Source organism: Acipenser ruthenus, chromosome 37 (genome assembly GCF_902713425.1).
Source record: "Acipenser ruthenus chromosome 37, fAciRut3.2 maternal haplotype, whole genome shotgun sequence".
Classification (NCBI taxonomy): domain Eukaryota; kingdom Metazoa; phylum Chordata; class Actinopteri; order Acipenseriformes; family Acipenseridae; genus Acipenser; species Acipenser ruthenus.
In genome coordinates, this window is record NC_081225.1 from 9661356 (window position 1) to 9677160 (window position 15805).

Genomic DNA, 15805 nt, shown 5'->3' on the forward strand with positions numbered 1-15805 from the left:
CTTTCATATGTTCTTATGCTCTTACATTACACGAATTACACCAGGCGCTGGTTGCATGATAAAACACTGCCAGCTTTTTTTCACAGGCCGCCAGTAGCACTTACCTTGCACAATCTAATGTTACTTTAGGTCAGGAAGACCAGCCGTTTAAACGTGAACACTTTAAGGATACATTTCCCTTAGCCCACTGGCCACACGCTTTTCAGGAAATTCCTTATAACCATAGATGACTCATTGAGTTCCACGGCAATACGGCTCTTTGATTTAGAGTGGAAACGATCCACTCTAACCTTTGTGTGTCAACGGAGTTCAACCCACAACGCGAGTCTGTTGTTATTTTGTGAATAAATGCGACAATATTCAGGGAAATCAAGGGGCTGTCTATTTATAACAAAATATAACCACAGCAAGTGAGTGGGAATCTTCAGAACACCCTATCGAAAAGTTTCTCAGAGTTAAAGCACAGCAAAGTGTAATAAAGCACAGCGCAAGCGCGGTAAAGCATATGCACTGTATAGAGAGGTATGGGATATTAACCCATTAAGCACCAATTGTATTTTTCTTTGATACATTACTTTTAGACTTAACTTTTGCGGTTAACCACGTTAGCGTAAGTTATCATCGCAATATAGTTAAAGAGGACATTAAAACAACAGTTAAAATTGCTCCACAAAATTACAAATGAGCTTGTCGTCAAATGAGGACAGCGGCAAACTTCAGTGGGTTAAAAAACTGGGCAAAGCAGGATAACTGATGGTAAATGCATAGTATAACGATAGTAAAAACACGGTAAAAAAAAAATCGCAAAAATAGCGTGCAAAAAAATACTAAGGTTTTATAAGGAGCTAGTTGCTGGTAAAATATTATTGAAATGTTGGCAACAGTATCTAAAGAACACACTTCCCGTACGTTATGTGACAGGCTTGTTTGTGTGGGGTTTTTCCAGTGTTTATTTTCAGAGTCCAGTGACCCACGGGGTGCTGACCCACGGGGTGTTCAGCGAGTGTATAAAACCTCGACCACGTCCCGCTTAGTCAAAACAGAAGCTGAAGACCACGAAGAACCGACAACATGGTAAGCTCTGTTTCTCAATGTACTGGAACACGACCTTAACGGTAATTACCTGATGCTTTTGAGAATCTTCCCGTGTGCAATTTTGTCACAAGAGAGGTATGGTGTGGTGTTAAACATGGAAAAGCATTGTAAATGATGGTAAAGGCATAGTATAATAACTATTGGAAAACTGCAAAATTACAGTGCAAATTACCACGTGTATCTGTATATAATATGACTAAGTTAAAAAGTTCCAAGTACGGTTATTTTTTAACTATAAGGCCCGCTTACGCCGGACAGGAGTTGCTAGCGAGCACAGCTTGCAGTAATAGCTAGTGCGTATTTTGCCACTGAATTTTAACATGCAGACGCGGAAAAGATTACCGGAGTGTGATTGCAGGGACGTGGGAAGCTTGTTTGCTCGGATGGTTTAGCAAGCTTGTCAAATACTGACCAAAGATCAAACAACAACACCCAGAACACCCACAGTAGCATACAACATATCTGGAAATAATTAAAAGAATAACACGGAGTGGTTTATTCCTGTGCTCTTTTGTAGAAGTTCCTGGTGGGTTCCCTGTTCTTGTGCGCTGTCCTACACCTCAGTCAGTCTTTCTGCTATAAGAAGCAGCTGGAAATGACACCAGGTAAGCTGTAAATGACACTTCAGTATCTAGACTAGCTCACCAAGAAACAGTCAACAGAAATCCAGAACCAGGGAAATATAAAAATGTTATTATAGTGACATTTGAAGCTACTTCCATTGTAACGGTTTCCCATGGTAAAAGTATAGCAAAGTTTTAAAAAAAGCACAGTGCAAGCATGGTAGAGCATAGGTAAGCATTGCACAGCACAGAGAGGAATGGGAAAACACATTAAAAAACATTACAAGTCATGTTAAACTGTGGTAAACGCTGACTATAGCTGTGGGAGGAGCATGCATTACTGTGCACAAAGAAAAACACTTTTATCAGGGCTATTTTAATATGACAGCTTGCATTTTTCTCCAGATGGAAAGCCTCCTCCCTACTGTGTGGACACAGACGATGGTACAAAACATGCATTTGGTTCGAAATGGAGGAACTCCCATTGCATGGACTGTACCTGCGGTGGTTGCTGCACGGCGTAAGCCACTTCTGTTATTATCACGCTGCTGTTAATATCAACCGCATTTATCAGCCCAACATCTGGGTTCCGACACACTGAAAGACCAGCTTGCTTGAGGTCTGCAATATCATATTAAGTAACGCGTTTCGGCTGTTTGTAATAGATTTAAGAAAGGAAATCAATGTTATTTATAGTCAAGGGAGACAGATTGTTGTTGGGGAGAAAGGTTAATGGTTATGTAACGGGGGGGGGGGAGTCTGGGCACAACCCTGTGCACTGCAAGCCAGCGTCTTAACCGCTATGCAAAAGAGCCAGGCTCATCTGCATTCACTTATAGAGCTTTTAACCTCATCGTATCTCACCGACAGGGGACAGAATCCATCGCACACCTCTGCCCGTTACAGTTACTCTCTGATGAAATGGTTATTAATGAAACATATAACTTGCTTGGATCACAAACGTGTCTGAGTTCTGTCTACATGAAAACATTCCTCTTGTGACACTTCTAGGTACAGCACGCCTCGCAAAATCCCTCCCGACTGCATGATGGAGTTTGATAAGGAGAACTGCAAATACAACGTGTTTAAGAAGAATGACCGTACCAAGTCCTGCCCGGTTTTAGCAGCTGTTGGGAAATAGAGCTTTTCCTGCTGGGAGCCACAGAAGAAAGACTGCAGTGTATTGAGCTTGTCATTCTTCTCTAGTCTGTGTGTAATCAATAAAGCCTCAAACTCATTCAAACCTGGTCTTTATTGTGTTAATATTATCTGGCAGATTGTTAATGTATTGTAGGGTTATAGCACTGTGTACGGTGAGATATCAGCATGAAGTTCACAGACAGAGGCTGACAGCTGATGCAAAAAATTGGAATTAGATATCTGCGGAGTGTTCTGCGGAGCATCTTATGTGTTTAGTACTTATATTAATAATGCATGATAAAAATGTTCATTTAGCAAAACTAAAACCGAACATCGCAGCTATATAATTCAGGTGACGGAGCCCTATAACTCGATGATATACTTCTTCACTGGGAATATAGGAGTTGAAATATCCAGCTGTATCCGTTTTCTAAAAAGTTGATGAAGGAAAAGAATACCATTAAGTATGGTCACTGTTTTGAACAGACTTTTGCACAGGATGGAATTCCTTTGGGGTTTTTAAAGCAGGTGACATCACTTCGTATCGACATTGAGAAAAATATAGCACTGGTTCCATCTCCTCTTTTTCGTAATTTGGAAATCAAAGGGTTATAATGTGTTTACAGCTAACAGGAATACAGCTGTCATAAATATGCTGAGTGAAACAGTACAAAGTGTGGTGCAATGCTACAGCTACAGCAAGGTCCTCTGCAAAAAGATCTGCCACCGCGACAGTGCAGTGACCAGAAGTACATGACCACATGCTTACTATCTGCCTGACCTGTAGTTAAAGAATAACCTACAGCTGTGGCCAAAAGGTTTTGCATCACCTAGAATTTTAGGATTGAGACATAATATATATATATATATAATTTGAAAACTGTTTAATTCTCGCCTGTCAGTCAAAAATGTACCGGTGTTACGTGGAATTATTCAGTGCCCGTGGAAATAAGTTTCCCCTGCTTGCAATCAGGTGGTCTGGCGATTTGACTTTCGCCAAGGTTTGCTTTGGCCGAATCCCGAAGTGACCACTTTTTTTCTAAGGTTAAGGGTGAGGGTTAATCTATAACCCTGACCTCCTTTGGTTTAAAGGCACGAGAGTTTATTGAATTAAGCTTCTGTCTGTGTCACCTAATCCTTCCACAAACACACACCTCAATTGACAGGACCCAGACACGCCTGTGACGTGAGAAAGAAGGTTACTGTTTTTATGGGAGGGGAAAGAGAGCTCAGGCGGCACAGCCCAGTGCCAAGTCGACTGTTGGACAAGAATCTTTAAAGAAACGTTTTTAAATATGTTTGTCCTTTTAAAAAATTTAAAATGTTTTTTCCTGAACGAATAAAAGCTCGTCCCAGCCACCAAACAGGAGCTGAAGCTGAAACAGAGAAGCTGCCGCGTCTCGCTGCTAAAGAGAAATGGTAAGAACGATTAGATTACCTTCATCTTCTAGATTCAACAAGAATGTAGCTTTAAAATGGCCACAGGCATCAAATGTATTCTCTATACAACATGTGAAATTCAATCTGTTTGTGCGTGAGTGCGTGTGTTTTCACGGCCTGGGTGTTACTGGCAGGGAGAGAGAAGACACAGAAAGCCGGCAGATTAAAACGCAAATGCGCCCTTTTAATTATAACACAATAAACAAAACAACACAAACACACAATAGCCAAATCAAACAGTTCAAACAAAAATAATAATATACTTTTAAAATACTGCGGTTTTAGACCGAGACGCCGCTTTCACATAATAAACACGGCTTCACAAACTCTCTCCTGTGTGTGTCTTGCTGTGTGACTGTGCTTCTCTCTGTCAGTGCTCTGGGCTCTGTGTGTGCTGTGTGTCTCTCTGTCTGTGCTCTGGGCTCTGTGTGTGCTGTGTGTCTCTCTGTCTCTCTGTCTGTGCTCTGGGCTCTGTGTGTGCTGTGTGTCTCTCTGTCTATGCTCTGGGCTCTGTGTGTGCTGTGTGTCTCTCTGTCTGTGCTCTGGGCTCTGTGTGTGCTGTGTGTCTCTCTGTCTCTCTGTCTGTGCTCTGGGCTCTGTGTGTGCTGTGTGTCTCTCTGTCTCTCTGTCTGTGCTCTGGGCTCTGTGTGTGCTGTGTGTCTCTCTGTCTCTCTGTCTGGGCTCTGGGCTCTGTGTGTACTGTGTGTCTCTCTGTCTCTGTCTGGGCTCTGGGCTCTGTGTGTGCTGTGTGTCTCTCTGTCTCTGTCTGTGCTCTGGGCTCTGTGTGTGCTGTGTGTCTCTCTGTCTCTCTGTCTGTGCTCTGTGTGTGCTGTGTGTCTCTCTGTCTCTCTCTCTGTGCTCTGTGTGACTGTGCATCTCTGTGTGAATGTGTGTCTCTGTATGTCGGTGCTCTGTGTGTCTGTGTGAATGTGTGTCTCTGTATGTGGGTGCTCTGTGTGTCTCTGTATGTGGGTGCTCTGTGTGTCTCTGTGTGAATGTGTGTCTCTGTATGTCGGTGCTCTGTGTGTCTCTGTATGTCGGTGCTCTGTGTGTCTCTGTGTGAATGTGTGTCTCTGTATGTCGGTGTTCTGTGTGTCTGTATGAATGTGTGTCTCTGTATGTCGGTGCTCTGTGTGTCTCTGTATGTCGGTGCTCTGTGTGTCTCTGTGTGAATGTGTGTCTCTGTATGTCGGTGCTCTGTGTGTCTCTGTGTGAATGTGTGTCTCTGTATGTCGGTGCTCTGTGTGTCTCTGTGTGAATGTGTGTCTCTGTATGTCGGTGCTCTGTGTGTCTCTGTATGTCGGTGCTCTGTGTGTCTCTGTGTGAATGTGTGTCTCTGTATGTTGGTGCTCTGTGTGTCTCTGTGTGAATGTTTGTCTCTGTATGTCGGTGCTCTGTGTGTCTCTGTGTGAATGTGTGTCTCTGTATGTCGGTGCTCTGTGTGTCTCTGTATGTCGGTGCTCTGTGTGTCTCTGTGCTCTGTGTGTCTCTGTATGTCGGTGCTCTGTGTGAATGTGTCTCTGTATGTGGGTGCTCTGTGTGTCTCTGTGTGTGACTGATCAGGCTAATCCTCCTGATTCTTGTCTTGTGTAGAAACTATTCCTGGCCTGCACACTACTCCTGTGTGCTGCCCTTCACCTCAGCCAGTCACAGTGCTTGGAGGGTCTCGCCAGCATGGAAATGTCCGCAGGTACGGTCCTTAAGTTCGGATTGTTTTTAAACAACGTCGTCAATCTTCAGTATGTTGTTCAGCATTATGAGAGGCGACAAATGATACCGTTTACTGTGCAAATTTGGCATGCTGAACTATGGTGAATGCACATTATAACCATGGGGGGGGGAGTGCTCGCTGACTGTGGTGGGGGTCGTTACTCTGTGTATGAGGCTGCTGTGTAACTGTGCTGTATCTCCCTGCAGATGGTCAGTATGTGGTTCCCACACACTGTACGGACCCCTTTGACAGCACCCCATACCCCTTAGGTGCGGTGTGGAGGACTGGGGACTGCATGGAGTGCTTGTGTGAGGGGGGCGGGTTCCGATGCTGTCCTGTCGAGTAAGCCTCATGCTCTCTCCCTCTGTCATTAGATTGGAATGCTCTTTTCCCCCCCTGCTTCCTGTGAAGTGTTTTACGATCTGTTGAACTGTGTTGCCCGTAAGGTAAAAGCAAAAAGAAACACAGCTTCAGAAAAGGTTTAACTTGCGAGTTATTTAAAGTGAATACACAGCCAGTGGGCCACGTTCACAAAACTGTCAGGACTGTTTTTAAGGAACGTTTTTAAGGAATATTTTCTTAAGGACCGCGTTAAACCCGTTTTGTTTAATTAAATCCATTTTTCAGTTCATGAAACTTATTTTTTTCCCCCAGCTGTTATAAACAGGGTCTGTTGGTTTAGTGAACCTAAGGGAGTGTTTATAAACCCTCTTAAAAAAAATACTTTACTTACTAATAGTTTGGGGGTGGGGGGGTTCAGTGTGTTGGAATTCACTCATATTTTGTATCATGAAGAACGAAGGTCTCTGTTATCTTATAATATATATATAATAATAATAATATAATAATCTTTATTTTATGTAGCGCAATTCATGCAGTACATCTCAAAGTGCTTTATAATCTAAAACACACTAACACATAATCCTAAATAATCATACAGGCTATACATATTAAAACATAGTGTACAGAACACACATACTATACAAATTCATAAAAGCAGATCTCCTTCATTTATTACACCTCATTATGCTACGCAGCATACTGGAGACAGAACATGGACGCAGAATAAGGACATTAATGGGGTTTGATACACATGGGGAAAACAATAACACACCTGTTTATATTTCTGAAAACTGTGGCGGTTCTATCAAAAGGTGAAACCACTTCCATAGAAAATAATTCATTTTTAGCTATATCTTGGAGGCGGAATTTCCATAGACCCTTGCACTGTACCTTCATTTTTAATCTCAGCCGCTCCACCCCCAATTTCTCCTTCCTGTCTGAATCCATTTTCAATTGTCTCGACCCCAGGGTGACGAGGCCGGAGAAGGTCCCTGAAGACTGCGTGCTGCTGTTTGACGAGGAGAGCTGCGGGTTCAAGGCGTTCAATATCAATGACCCCTCAGAGTCCTGCCCTCTGTAATCTGCAGGTCGGAGGCTGGCAATGACGCCAGAGACTCCCCTCTGTGTAACAAGAGCTCTTACCCTGCCAACAATCAATAAACCTTGATTCGAAACCCACCTGGCTTTTATTTTATTACAGTCTTTGTAGATTGGTTGACTTTCTCATACATTACTGTTTCCACACCTGCAGAACTTTCACTATGTTCAGTGTAATTCTCAGGGTTTTTTTTTTTTTTGTATCTGCTGAGGTAGAGGTGTGCTGATAAGCGTATAAGAAGTATTTAAATCGGCAGGTTTTAAATAAATCCATTCATTAATGTGTTGATTCTAAAACGAGAAAAACTGTCCTTCCCTCACCTTTACAACTGAGTTCCAATCAACAGTGATTAAGTTCTGCAGTGTTTTAAAATAGCTGTTTTGAAGCTAATTTTCCTCTCGTCCAGATGGCTGGCATTTCTTATTGCTGTACCGAAGCCATAAACTGACAATGAAAACGACAGCACTGTAGTGAAAATGCCAGCGCCCAGGATGAGAGAGATATTAGCTTCAAATCGGCTTTTAAAACCATGCCGATAAATACTTCTTAAAAGCAATTCCGAGTACGAGTGTTGTTTACACGCTTCCTAACCAACGATTTCAGCACTGCAGGTATAGTTTCACAGGAGGCATAGATTACAGCTTGCATACCTCCTAGTGGACAGTTTAATAAGCAATATGCACCTTGCTTGAAAAATTCAGCTGTTAGGGAAAATAGCCAAATATGGGACGATCCCTTGGCTTAACGTGACCATATGGCTCAGTTTTCAGCGGGACAGTTTGGGCTTCGCAACCCAGTGCATTCGGGTAAGCGTAGTCCTGCTTCTCTTAAAGGCAAGAATGGTACCTGAGACAGGTAAAACGTACCAGAATGCATTGGGGTGACAGGTAAAACGTACCAGAATGCATTGGGTTGTGAGTTGAACAGCCTGAACTGTCTAACTGAATACAGAGCCATATGGTCATCTTACCTTGGCTTCACAACTCCCACAGCCCCCCTCGAAAAAAAAAAAAAGTTCTCTACACTCCCTTAAACCATAAGCGTGTTACTCATTGATGTACTTTTCTGGCTAGCACTTGGCAAGCTGTTTGAGTTTGCAATTAGACTTTTTTTCTTACACCTGAGAAGTACGGCCACAGAGCTCTCTCTTGCAGCTTGTGAGCGCACGGGCTGAGAAAGAAAGAAAGAAGCTTTATTTTGGCCCTCATGCCGTGTTGGTTTGTCTTTGTCGTTTGTTTAACAAACGTGCGCAAACCGCGCTTGAACTGCAGCTTCTGTCTCCGAGTCTCTTTCCTGCCAGTAACCAGCCAGGGCCGTGATGCTACACAGTCACAAGTGGCGTCTAAAGTGGGATAGCGCCCTCTAGAGACAGAAGCTGCAGTTCAAGCGCAGTTTGCACATGTTTATTAAACAAACAACGAAGACAAACCAACGGCACAAGGGCCAAAATAAAGGTTGTAGTCTGGGCATTATTCACTACAAAGTTCCAAAAACTCAGTGTAAACACTTGCCAAACCCCTGCCCTGCCACACCAACCTTAATTAAAATTAGGATTTGGATTAGGGTTTATTTCAATCTTTAGCTCAGTGTTCAAATTCTCTCAGCTGGCCCGGCACTGAAAAGCCTTTCTGCACCCATGCCCACATGCAAGTGATAGAAAATGGATACAGAGGGCTATAGTTTTATGAAGACAGGCAAGAATCTAAGAGGGGTTAAAAAGGGTTCTGCCTCTATTCACCTGCACCAATACCTATATATGTAAAGCCCCTACAATTGTTACATGAATAACTTCCTCTAAGGCAATAGTGCAATCTGGGAGCAGAAATGAATAAACAACTCAGCTCTGAGTCCCGCCTCCCTAGCAAGCTGTAGCCCTGCCCTGCATGAACTGGTTCCAGCAACATTACAGGAAGTGAGTTAGCAGCTTGTTTAAGTTTCGTTTCTTCAGAGCCTGTGCCCCTGGATGAAAAACAATGGCCTCGGCAGAGCTGTTTACAGAGGATCAGTTCACCTGCTCGGTGTGTCTGGAAATCCTCAAGAATCCGGTCACCGTTGCATGTGGGCACAACTTCTGCATGGGCTGCATCGGGAGCTGCTGGGATCGGGAGGATCAGAGCGGCTCCTACACCTGCCCCCAGTGCAGAGCAGCCTTCACACCCAGGCCTGCCGTTCACAGAAACAACTTGCTGGCCGAGATTGTGGAGAGACTGAAGAGGACTGGGCTCTCTTCGGCTGCTCAGCCTTTTGCAGGAGCGGAGGATGTTCCTTGTGATTTGTGTGTCGGGAGGAAGCTGAAAGCAGCCAAGTCCTGTTTAGTGTGCCTGGCCTCGTACTGTGAACCGCACCTCGCCCCTCACCATGAAGCTGCAGCATTTAAGAGACACAAGCTGGCTGAGCCAACGGCAAACCTTCAAGACCGACTCTGCAAAGAGCACGGGAATCTTCTGGAGCTGTTCTGTCAGACTGATCAGGCGTGTATCTGTGTCTCTTGTACCGATGCAGAAACACACCGCAATCACACTACTGTCTCGGCAGCACGAGAGAGAAGCGAGAAACAGGTGAGGCTTTTACATCTTATAACAAAACTAAACAAAACATAAACATTGTACTGAATATAGTTTATTTTCCCCTTTTGCTGCATCCTGCAGTACAGCACTGTGGGTAACAGGAGTTCCATGTTCAATTGATATTCTATTGTCTTTATAAGGTGGTGTGTTTTGTGTCTATGGCAATAGACAGAATGAACTCTGATCTCAGTAGTTCCTGTGTTACCTGCACTGGTCACTGTATCAGGTGCTATTAGGAAATCAAGTCTGCACATTGACACGGCAAAGATATGCAAAGGGGCTGGAGAATGGGAGGACTAGAGCAACTTGCTGTACGGTTCATGGCTATAACAAGCATTAGAGATTATATTAATATAATAACTGGTGACGGAGCAGTGATTCTGTGTGTGCTGTGTACAGGTGTGTTGCATCTAATTGTGCCACACTGTTTCTACACACAGAACCAATTGGGAGAGAAGCAGAAGGAAATACTGAAGCGAATCCAAGAGAAAGAAAATAAACTCTGCGCTCTGAAAGAGGCTGTGGAGGCTCTGAAGGTAGGTACTCCCCACAGGATCCCTGATTATCATCTCAGATTGCACATTTCAAACTTTCACACAGGGTCTCACCTTTTCATGCACTTTTTTCCCCAACCAGAGATCTGCGCTGAGCAGCAAGGAGAGAGTCGAGAAGGCCTGTACTGAGCTGATTCGCTTCATTGAGCAAACCCAGGCTGAGATCCTTGAGCTGATCAACTCGAAAGAGAAAGCCACGGAGACGGAGACTGCAGCGCAGATCCAGCAGCTGGAACAGGAGATCGCTGAGCTGAAGAGGAGCAACGCTGGGCTGGAGAACCTTTCAAAGACTGAGGATCACATTCACTTCCTACAGGTAATCCTCCGCAGTGACGTAGCTTACAAGATCATTCCAAGAATCGCAGCTGACGTGCATTTTCATTAGCTAGAGGCCTCCAGGGGCAGTTCTGCTTTATTAAAACTAGGGGTGTGCTGCTACTCTTTGCTTGTACTCGGAAGTGCTTTTTCAGCAGGTATTCATGAATTCCATTTGTTTTTATCTTCTGATGAATCTGTTTGATCTTGCCTCCCATTCTAGAATTTCCAGTCTGTCTCTGCAGCTTCTGAAGCCCAGGATGCTTCCATCATTACGATTAATGAGAATATCAGTTTAGAGGCTGTTGGTGAAGCTGTATCTAAACTCAAAGAGCAAGTGGTGGCCATCTGTCAGGGGGAGCTCATGAAAATAACTGAATCCGGTAGGCAAACTGATTAAGGAATTATTGATGAATTTATTTCTTATATTGAACAGTATAAACCTCATGTGTCTTAAGCGTCTGCGCACTATAAGGTCAGCTAATTGAAAAGGAGAGGAGAAAGTGCATTCAGTTATAATGCCCCCAGATTGACATGAAAGGCGCTATATCAATAAAATACATTTTAATTGAAATTGAGGTGTGAATGCCCAGATGATTTATTACAACGTGCAGGATCTTTGTGCTGATTCTTTTTTTCAAACATCCCTCCTGTGCTGGATATCATTAGAAAAACATTCATGCGTTATACAATTCATTAAAATCAAAAACTGTATTCCACTACAGTGGGTAGCACTGTTACTTACAATCTAACATGAAATGCATGGGCAGTGTGATTCGTTATTTATATTGCTGCCTCAATCAGAATTGCAAATCTTAAAAACTTTTATTTTTGTAATTGTTTTATTTAGTGAACAAAGTCGATGTTTACAATCATCCAGAGCCAAGGAGCAGAGAGGACTTTTTGAAATGTAAGGCTGTTTTCCTTTTCCTCAAACCCTAAATCTTCACATCTTGTCTGTCTTGCACTTCCATTCTCTATGCAAGTCTTGTGAGTAGTTTTTATAGAAAGGTGTATTATTACCTGACAAGTATTTCCATGTTTCACACATTCTGTAAACTAACTGCCATCTTCACATGGCTGCAGTTAAAGTCTATCAGTCCTCATTCTTTGTCACTAGACTGTAAAACCTAAACCATCACATTGGACCATCCTTATCCAATTTCACACCCCTTCCTCCCTCCTTGATTCAAACCATCTACCCCACCACCACCATCACCTGTGCTTTATTTGAAGAAGAAAAAAATACATATTATTAAAAACAAAACAAATGCATTTTCTTTTCACTAAACAGGTTAAAGTTAAGGATACAGACACTGCAAGATTTGTCTGATGTGAATAAAGATGTGCATGGCAATGCAATGTTTCAGCTAGGATCTTCATCAGCGTAATGATGGTTGTGCTACTTTCTCTACTTGACTTGGTTTCTCAGAAGCTTTACTCTGTAGTTTATGATTGAAGTGTTTACTCTCGGAGGGCTGTAACTGTACACTTCTCTTCCAACAGATTCCGTTCAGATCATGCTGGACTCCATCACAGCACATAATGTGCTTGTACTGTCAGAGGAGAATAGAAAAGTGACATGCGTGAGAGGAGCCCAGTCTTATCCAGATCACCCGGAGAGATTTGATGAGTGGTGGCAAGTGCTGTGCAAAGAGGGTTTGTTTGGGACTCGCTGTTACTGGGAAATCGAGTGGAGTGGGAAAGGGCTCTCTATAGGATTCGCATATAAAGGAATCAGCAGGAAAGGAATGTTACATTCCAGCTGTCTGGGAAAAAATGACAAGTCCTGGAGTTTGTTTTGGGATTTGTCAAGATTCTCAGCCTGGCACAATAATGTAGAAACTGCATTAACTGCACCCCGTTCTGACAAGATAGGGGTGTACCTGGACTTTAACTCTGGAATTGCATCATTTTATGATGTTTCTGGCACTATGACTCTGATACACAGATTCAACACCACATTCACTGAGCCTCTCCACCCTGCTTTTTGGCTACCATACCCCGATGTAAAAATAACAATCTGTCAGCTGAAATGAGCCATTTATAAAAATATAACACTCTGTCACAAGTACAGCAGTAAAGGTGATTGTTCTTGCTCTGAGTGCAGATTGAGAAGCACCAGCTCTCAGCCCACCCAGCAGAGCCTGCATTGGTAGCCTGCATTGGTAGCCTGCATTGCTATAGCTAGAATGTGTGGCACGAGGCTACAGTTAAATTAAAAATGAAAGCTGGAATCTAAAATATCCCCAGTATTCACTGCGTTTAAAGAGACACTAATGGTTTTTTTTAGGAACCCCGTCTCAAGCTTTTAGGTGGAGGTTGGAATATTTGATTCTTATAAGCGGTTGATTCTTCAAAGCGGACCGATATGATTACAATTAGCAAAAGCGTGCCTCCGTGCATCAGCAGTTTAAATACAGTAATACAAATGTCAGTGGTGCTCAATCACTGAGGACAACACATCAAAACAAGACTTCGTGGGTAAGCAGCATGTTATACGATTACGATTCTGTTTACTCAAGGCTGCAGAATCCTATTTTACTACAGTATACTTGAGAAGCGATCGTCTCGTGAGGGTGCCTAGTTTACCTGCCCTGCGGTGTTACGTGTAATGACCTTTGAATTAAAATGACATTACAGTACAGTATTTTACTGTCAGGACCACCACGGCATTGAAGCATCTGTTGCTTGCAGTCAGTTTGCCCCGAAATGATTCTTATAAGCGGATTGCTTGATTCTTACAAGCCCAGTATTTTACATTGGTTGGTATAGGAGTGGTTTTGTCCCCGCGGTTTTGATCGCTATATGCGGTTGATTCTTATATCAGTAATTCTTATAAACGGGGTGCACTGTAACTCTTTTTATACAATAAGGAATGTCTGTTTCTTTATATATTTTTGTTAACAAAGCTGCTTTTCTTGCATGTGTTCTTTGTCCATGGCTCAGTATATTAGTGTTGATCGTAACATTTGAACTGTCTGTATTTTCTCATTGAAATATCAATCGCTAAATTAATAACTAATTCCATCAATCAAAAATGGATCATCTCAGAGGTCCTGTACAATGTCTGGTTAAAATAAACGATTCTCAAACAATGAAACTGTTTCTCTGTGGTTTTGAAATGCATGGTATTGGCTTTTAACACTGCAGCAGAACGCAGAATTGTGACATGGAGCTTTACAAACGTTTGTATTGATTTTTCACATGTGGTCTTCCCTGTGCTCTCTTACCAGAGCTATATTAAAATGTGTTCAGACTAAGAATTCATTCTTTTTGTAGCAGTCTCCAGCAAAAGTGGTAAACCTCTTATTTTATTAAATCCACTGTGACTCAGTGCGATTGATCCTGTTGTAATAACATTAAAAAGTTAATTTTTTGTTTGCCTGTTTGGTCCACGCATCACTTAATTAAAATCTAAACAAATAAAACATTCTCTAAAATGACTCTACATGTTTAATAATGACGACTGACGCTGATGCTGAAGCATGGGAGCTAAACATTGGATTTTTATTTGAGATCATTCAACATTTCGGATGTTCAACACACTTGTTAATGGAAGCCATTCAAGAGGAGAAAGCACACGATAAGCACCCTCATAATACCGTGTGAATCAGGGGCTGAATATGATTTAATTATCACCGCATCACAATGAATGCTGTCGGCTTTTGCACAGAAAGATAATCATGTAACTACATTACAGAACAAAGTACTAAAGAGAATGGGAAGTATATTAAAAAAAAAAATAACAATGTTTACCATTGATTGATTGATTGATTGATTGATTGATAACCCACATTACATTCTGCATTAAGCTTTATTGTTTAGATACAATAGGTGCCACTAGTATTAATAGAGACAGGGAATTAATCAGATTACCTGAACCCCTGCAGAGACAGCCTCAGACGCTACACAGACAAGATGTCCTTTTCCCCAGTTAACTATACTAACTAAAACATAGCATCATATACCCCTAGTGTTGGTTTTCAACCTATCCCAGCTGTTGGGTCCAGAGACCCTCTTAAACAGCTTGCTAGTGCTGTTTGAAAGAATCCTGCTGTTCAACATCGTGCCACTAGATGGCACTGCAGCACAGTAGTTACACATTGTTTTCGTCTTTAAATCTAGGGACACTTTAGATTTTATTAGATTAGGTCTTTAAAAGAGAATAACTTCGGGAAATAGTTTGGCTCGAGACACAGTGACATAGCTCGCTCGGCTGCAGCCGAGCAAAGTAGCGCAAGTCTTGCTTGACGCAAAAAAAGTTTTTTTTTGTCACCCCCCGAGTTACCAGAAGAGCCTTTTTGAGTTTGTGCAACGACAAAATAAAGTGTGGCTCCATCATCCTTGGGACCATTCCTGAATCTTGTGACCTAAAGGATATAAAACAAATCCTTCAAATCATTTGATGGCTGCAGCAGAAAAGCTTCTGAACTTTTTGGAAACTTTTTGAAAACTTTCAAAAACTTTTTTGAAAAACTTTTTAAGAAGGAGAAAAAGACTGACTTTACCTTTTTTGTTGTTGTTGTTGTTGTAGGTTGAGTTTTTCTCATTGGAGTGATGGCTGGCCCGGGGAGTTATGATCTGAAGTCTGTGTTGAAATGTTGCTTGTTTTTTGTTTTTCTGCTCACCTGTGTTGGACAGAGCAAAGAAGAAGGTGGGAGAGAAGCAGGTTCTTCTTGTTATGGAGGATTTGATTTGTACTTCGTCCTCGACAAGTGAGTTCACTCTGTTTAACAGTAACGATAACCAGGTGAAGAGAAGTCAAGCGAACAAACGAGTCCGGCTAGTGCCTCACGCTGATGGAAAACGCTACCCGAAACGTTTGTCTGCTTCACTTAACAACCAGGTTGCAAAATCGTTTTTTTTTTTTTTTTCGGGCTCGATTCTCCAAGCTTTAAAATGTTATTAGCATAATGGACCCAATACAATTACCAGACCATTAATCAAGACCTTTGATTTTAGTTATAATTAGTTCA

The 15805-nt window shown here is 42.4% G+C and overlaps 4 protein-coding genes and 1 long non-coding RNA gene across 5 annotated transcripts in view; 4 read left to right on the top strand and 1 right to left on the bottom strand.

Annotated features, from left to right (window-relative positions):
• Positions 1-947: 947 nt before the first annotated feature.
• On the top strand, positions 948-2895 carry LOC131706812 (beta-microseminoprotein J1-like). Its single transcript, XM_059008613.1, has 4 exons — positions 948-1074; positions 1613-1700; positions 2064-2178; positions 2670-2895. Exons 1-4 carry the CDS (start codon positions 1072-1074, stop codon positions 2797-2799), a joined length of 336 nt encoding a protein of 111 aa, XP_058864596.1. The 5' UTR covers positions 948-1071; the 3' UTR covers positions 2800-2895.
• A 1035-nt stretch (positions 2896-3930) lies between these two features.
• Positions 3931-7466, top strand: LOC117397855 (beta-microseminoprotein-like). The gene is made up of 4 exons (XM_059008612.1): positions 3931-4217; positions 5832-5928; positions 6156-6291; positions 7261-7466. Exons 1-4 carry the CDS (start codon positions 4215-4217, stop codon positions 7370-7372), a joined length of 348 nt encoding a protein of 115 aa, XP_058864595.1. The 5' UTR covers positions 3931-4214; the 3' UTR covers positions 7373-7466.
• Positions 7467-9298: 1832 nt separating this feature from the next.
• On the top strand, positions 9299-13929 carry LOC117968943 (tripartite motif-containing protein 16-like). Its single transcript, XM_034916825.2, has 6 exons — positions 9299-9948; positions 10398-10493; positions 10594-10827; positions 11050-11209; positions 11677-11736; positions 12333-13929. The coding sequence occupies exons 1-6, from the start codon at positions 9364-9366 to the stop codon at positions 12863-12865; spliced, it is 1668 nt and encodes a 555-aa protein (XP_034772716.2). The 5' UTR covers positions 9299-9363; the 3' UTR covers positions 12866-13929.
• A 386-nt stretch (positions 13930-14315) lies between these two features.
• Positions 14316-15459, bottom strand: LOC131706813 (uncharacterized). The gene is made up of 2 exons (XR_009310821.1): positions 15338-15459; positions 14316-15199 (listed from the first exon to the last, which is right to left on the bottom strand). It is a non-coding gene; the product is annotated as an uncharacterized LOC131706813 (long non-coding RNA).
• LOC117968931 (anthrax toxin receptor 1-like) overlaps positions 15197-15805 on the top strand; it is a 34310-nt gene continuing 33701 nt past the window's right edge. The window contains exon 1 of the mRNA XM_034916788.2: positions 15197-15544. Within this exon, the coding sequence (XP_034772679.2) occupies positions 15387-15544 (158 nt within the window). The 5' untranslated portion in view covers positions 15197-15386. The remainder of the gene's footprint in view (positions 15545-15805) is intronic.

Excerpts from the sequence above, each read along its gene's own strand:
- LOC131706812 (XM_059008613.1), top strand. Across the intron at positions 1,701-2,063 it reads GCAGCTGGAAATGACACCAG|ATGGAAAGCCTCCTCCCTAC; the intron begins GTAAGCTGTAAA and ends ATTTTTCTCCAG. Across the intron at positions 2,179-2,669 it reads TGCGGTGGTTGCTGCACGGC|GTACAGCACGCCTCGCAAAA; the intron begins GTAAGCCACTTC and ends TGACACTTCTAG.
- LOC117397855 (XM_059008612.1), top strand. Across the intron at positions 5,929-6,155 it reads CAGCATGGAAATGTCCGCAG|ATGGTCAGTATGTGGTTCCC; the intron begins GTACGGTCCTTA and ends ATCTCCCTGCAG. Across the intron at positions 6,292-7,260 it reads TTCCGATGCTGTCCTGTCGA|GGTGACGAGGCCGGAGAAGG; the intron begins GTAAGCCTCATG and ends TCTCGACCCCAG.
- LOC117968943 (XM_034916825.2), top strand. The coding sequence starts at position 9,364 with ATGGCCTCGGCAGAGCTGTTTACAGAGGATCAGTTCACCTGCTCGGTG. Across the intron at positions 10,828-11,049 it reads ATCACATTCACTTCCTACAG|AATTTCCAGTCTGTCTCTGC; the intron begins GTAATCCTCCGC and ends CTCCCATTCTAG. Across the intron at positions 11,210-11,676 it reads CATGAAAATAACTGAATCCG|TGAACAAAGTCGATGTTTAC; the intron begins GTAGGCAAACTG and ends TGTTTTATTTAG.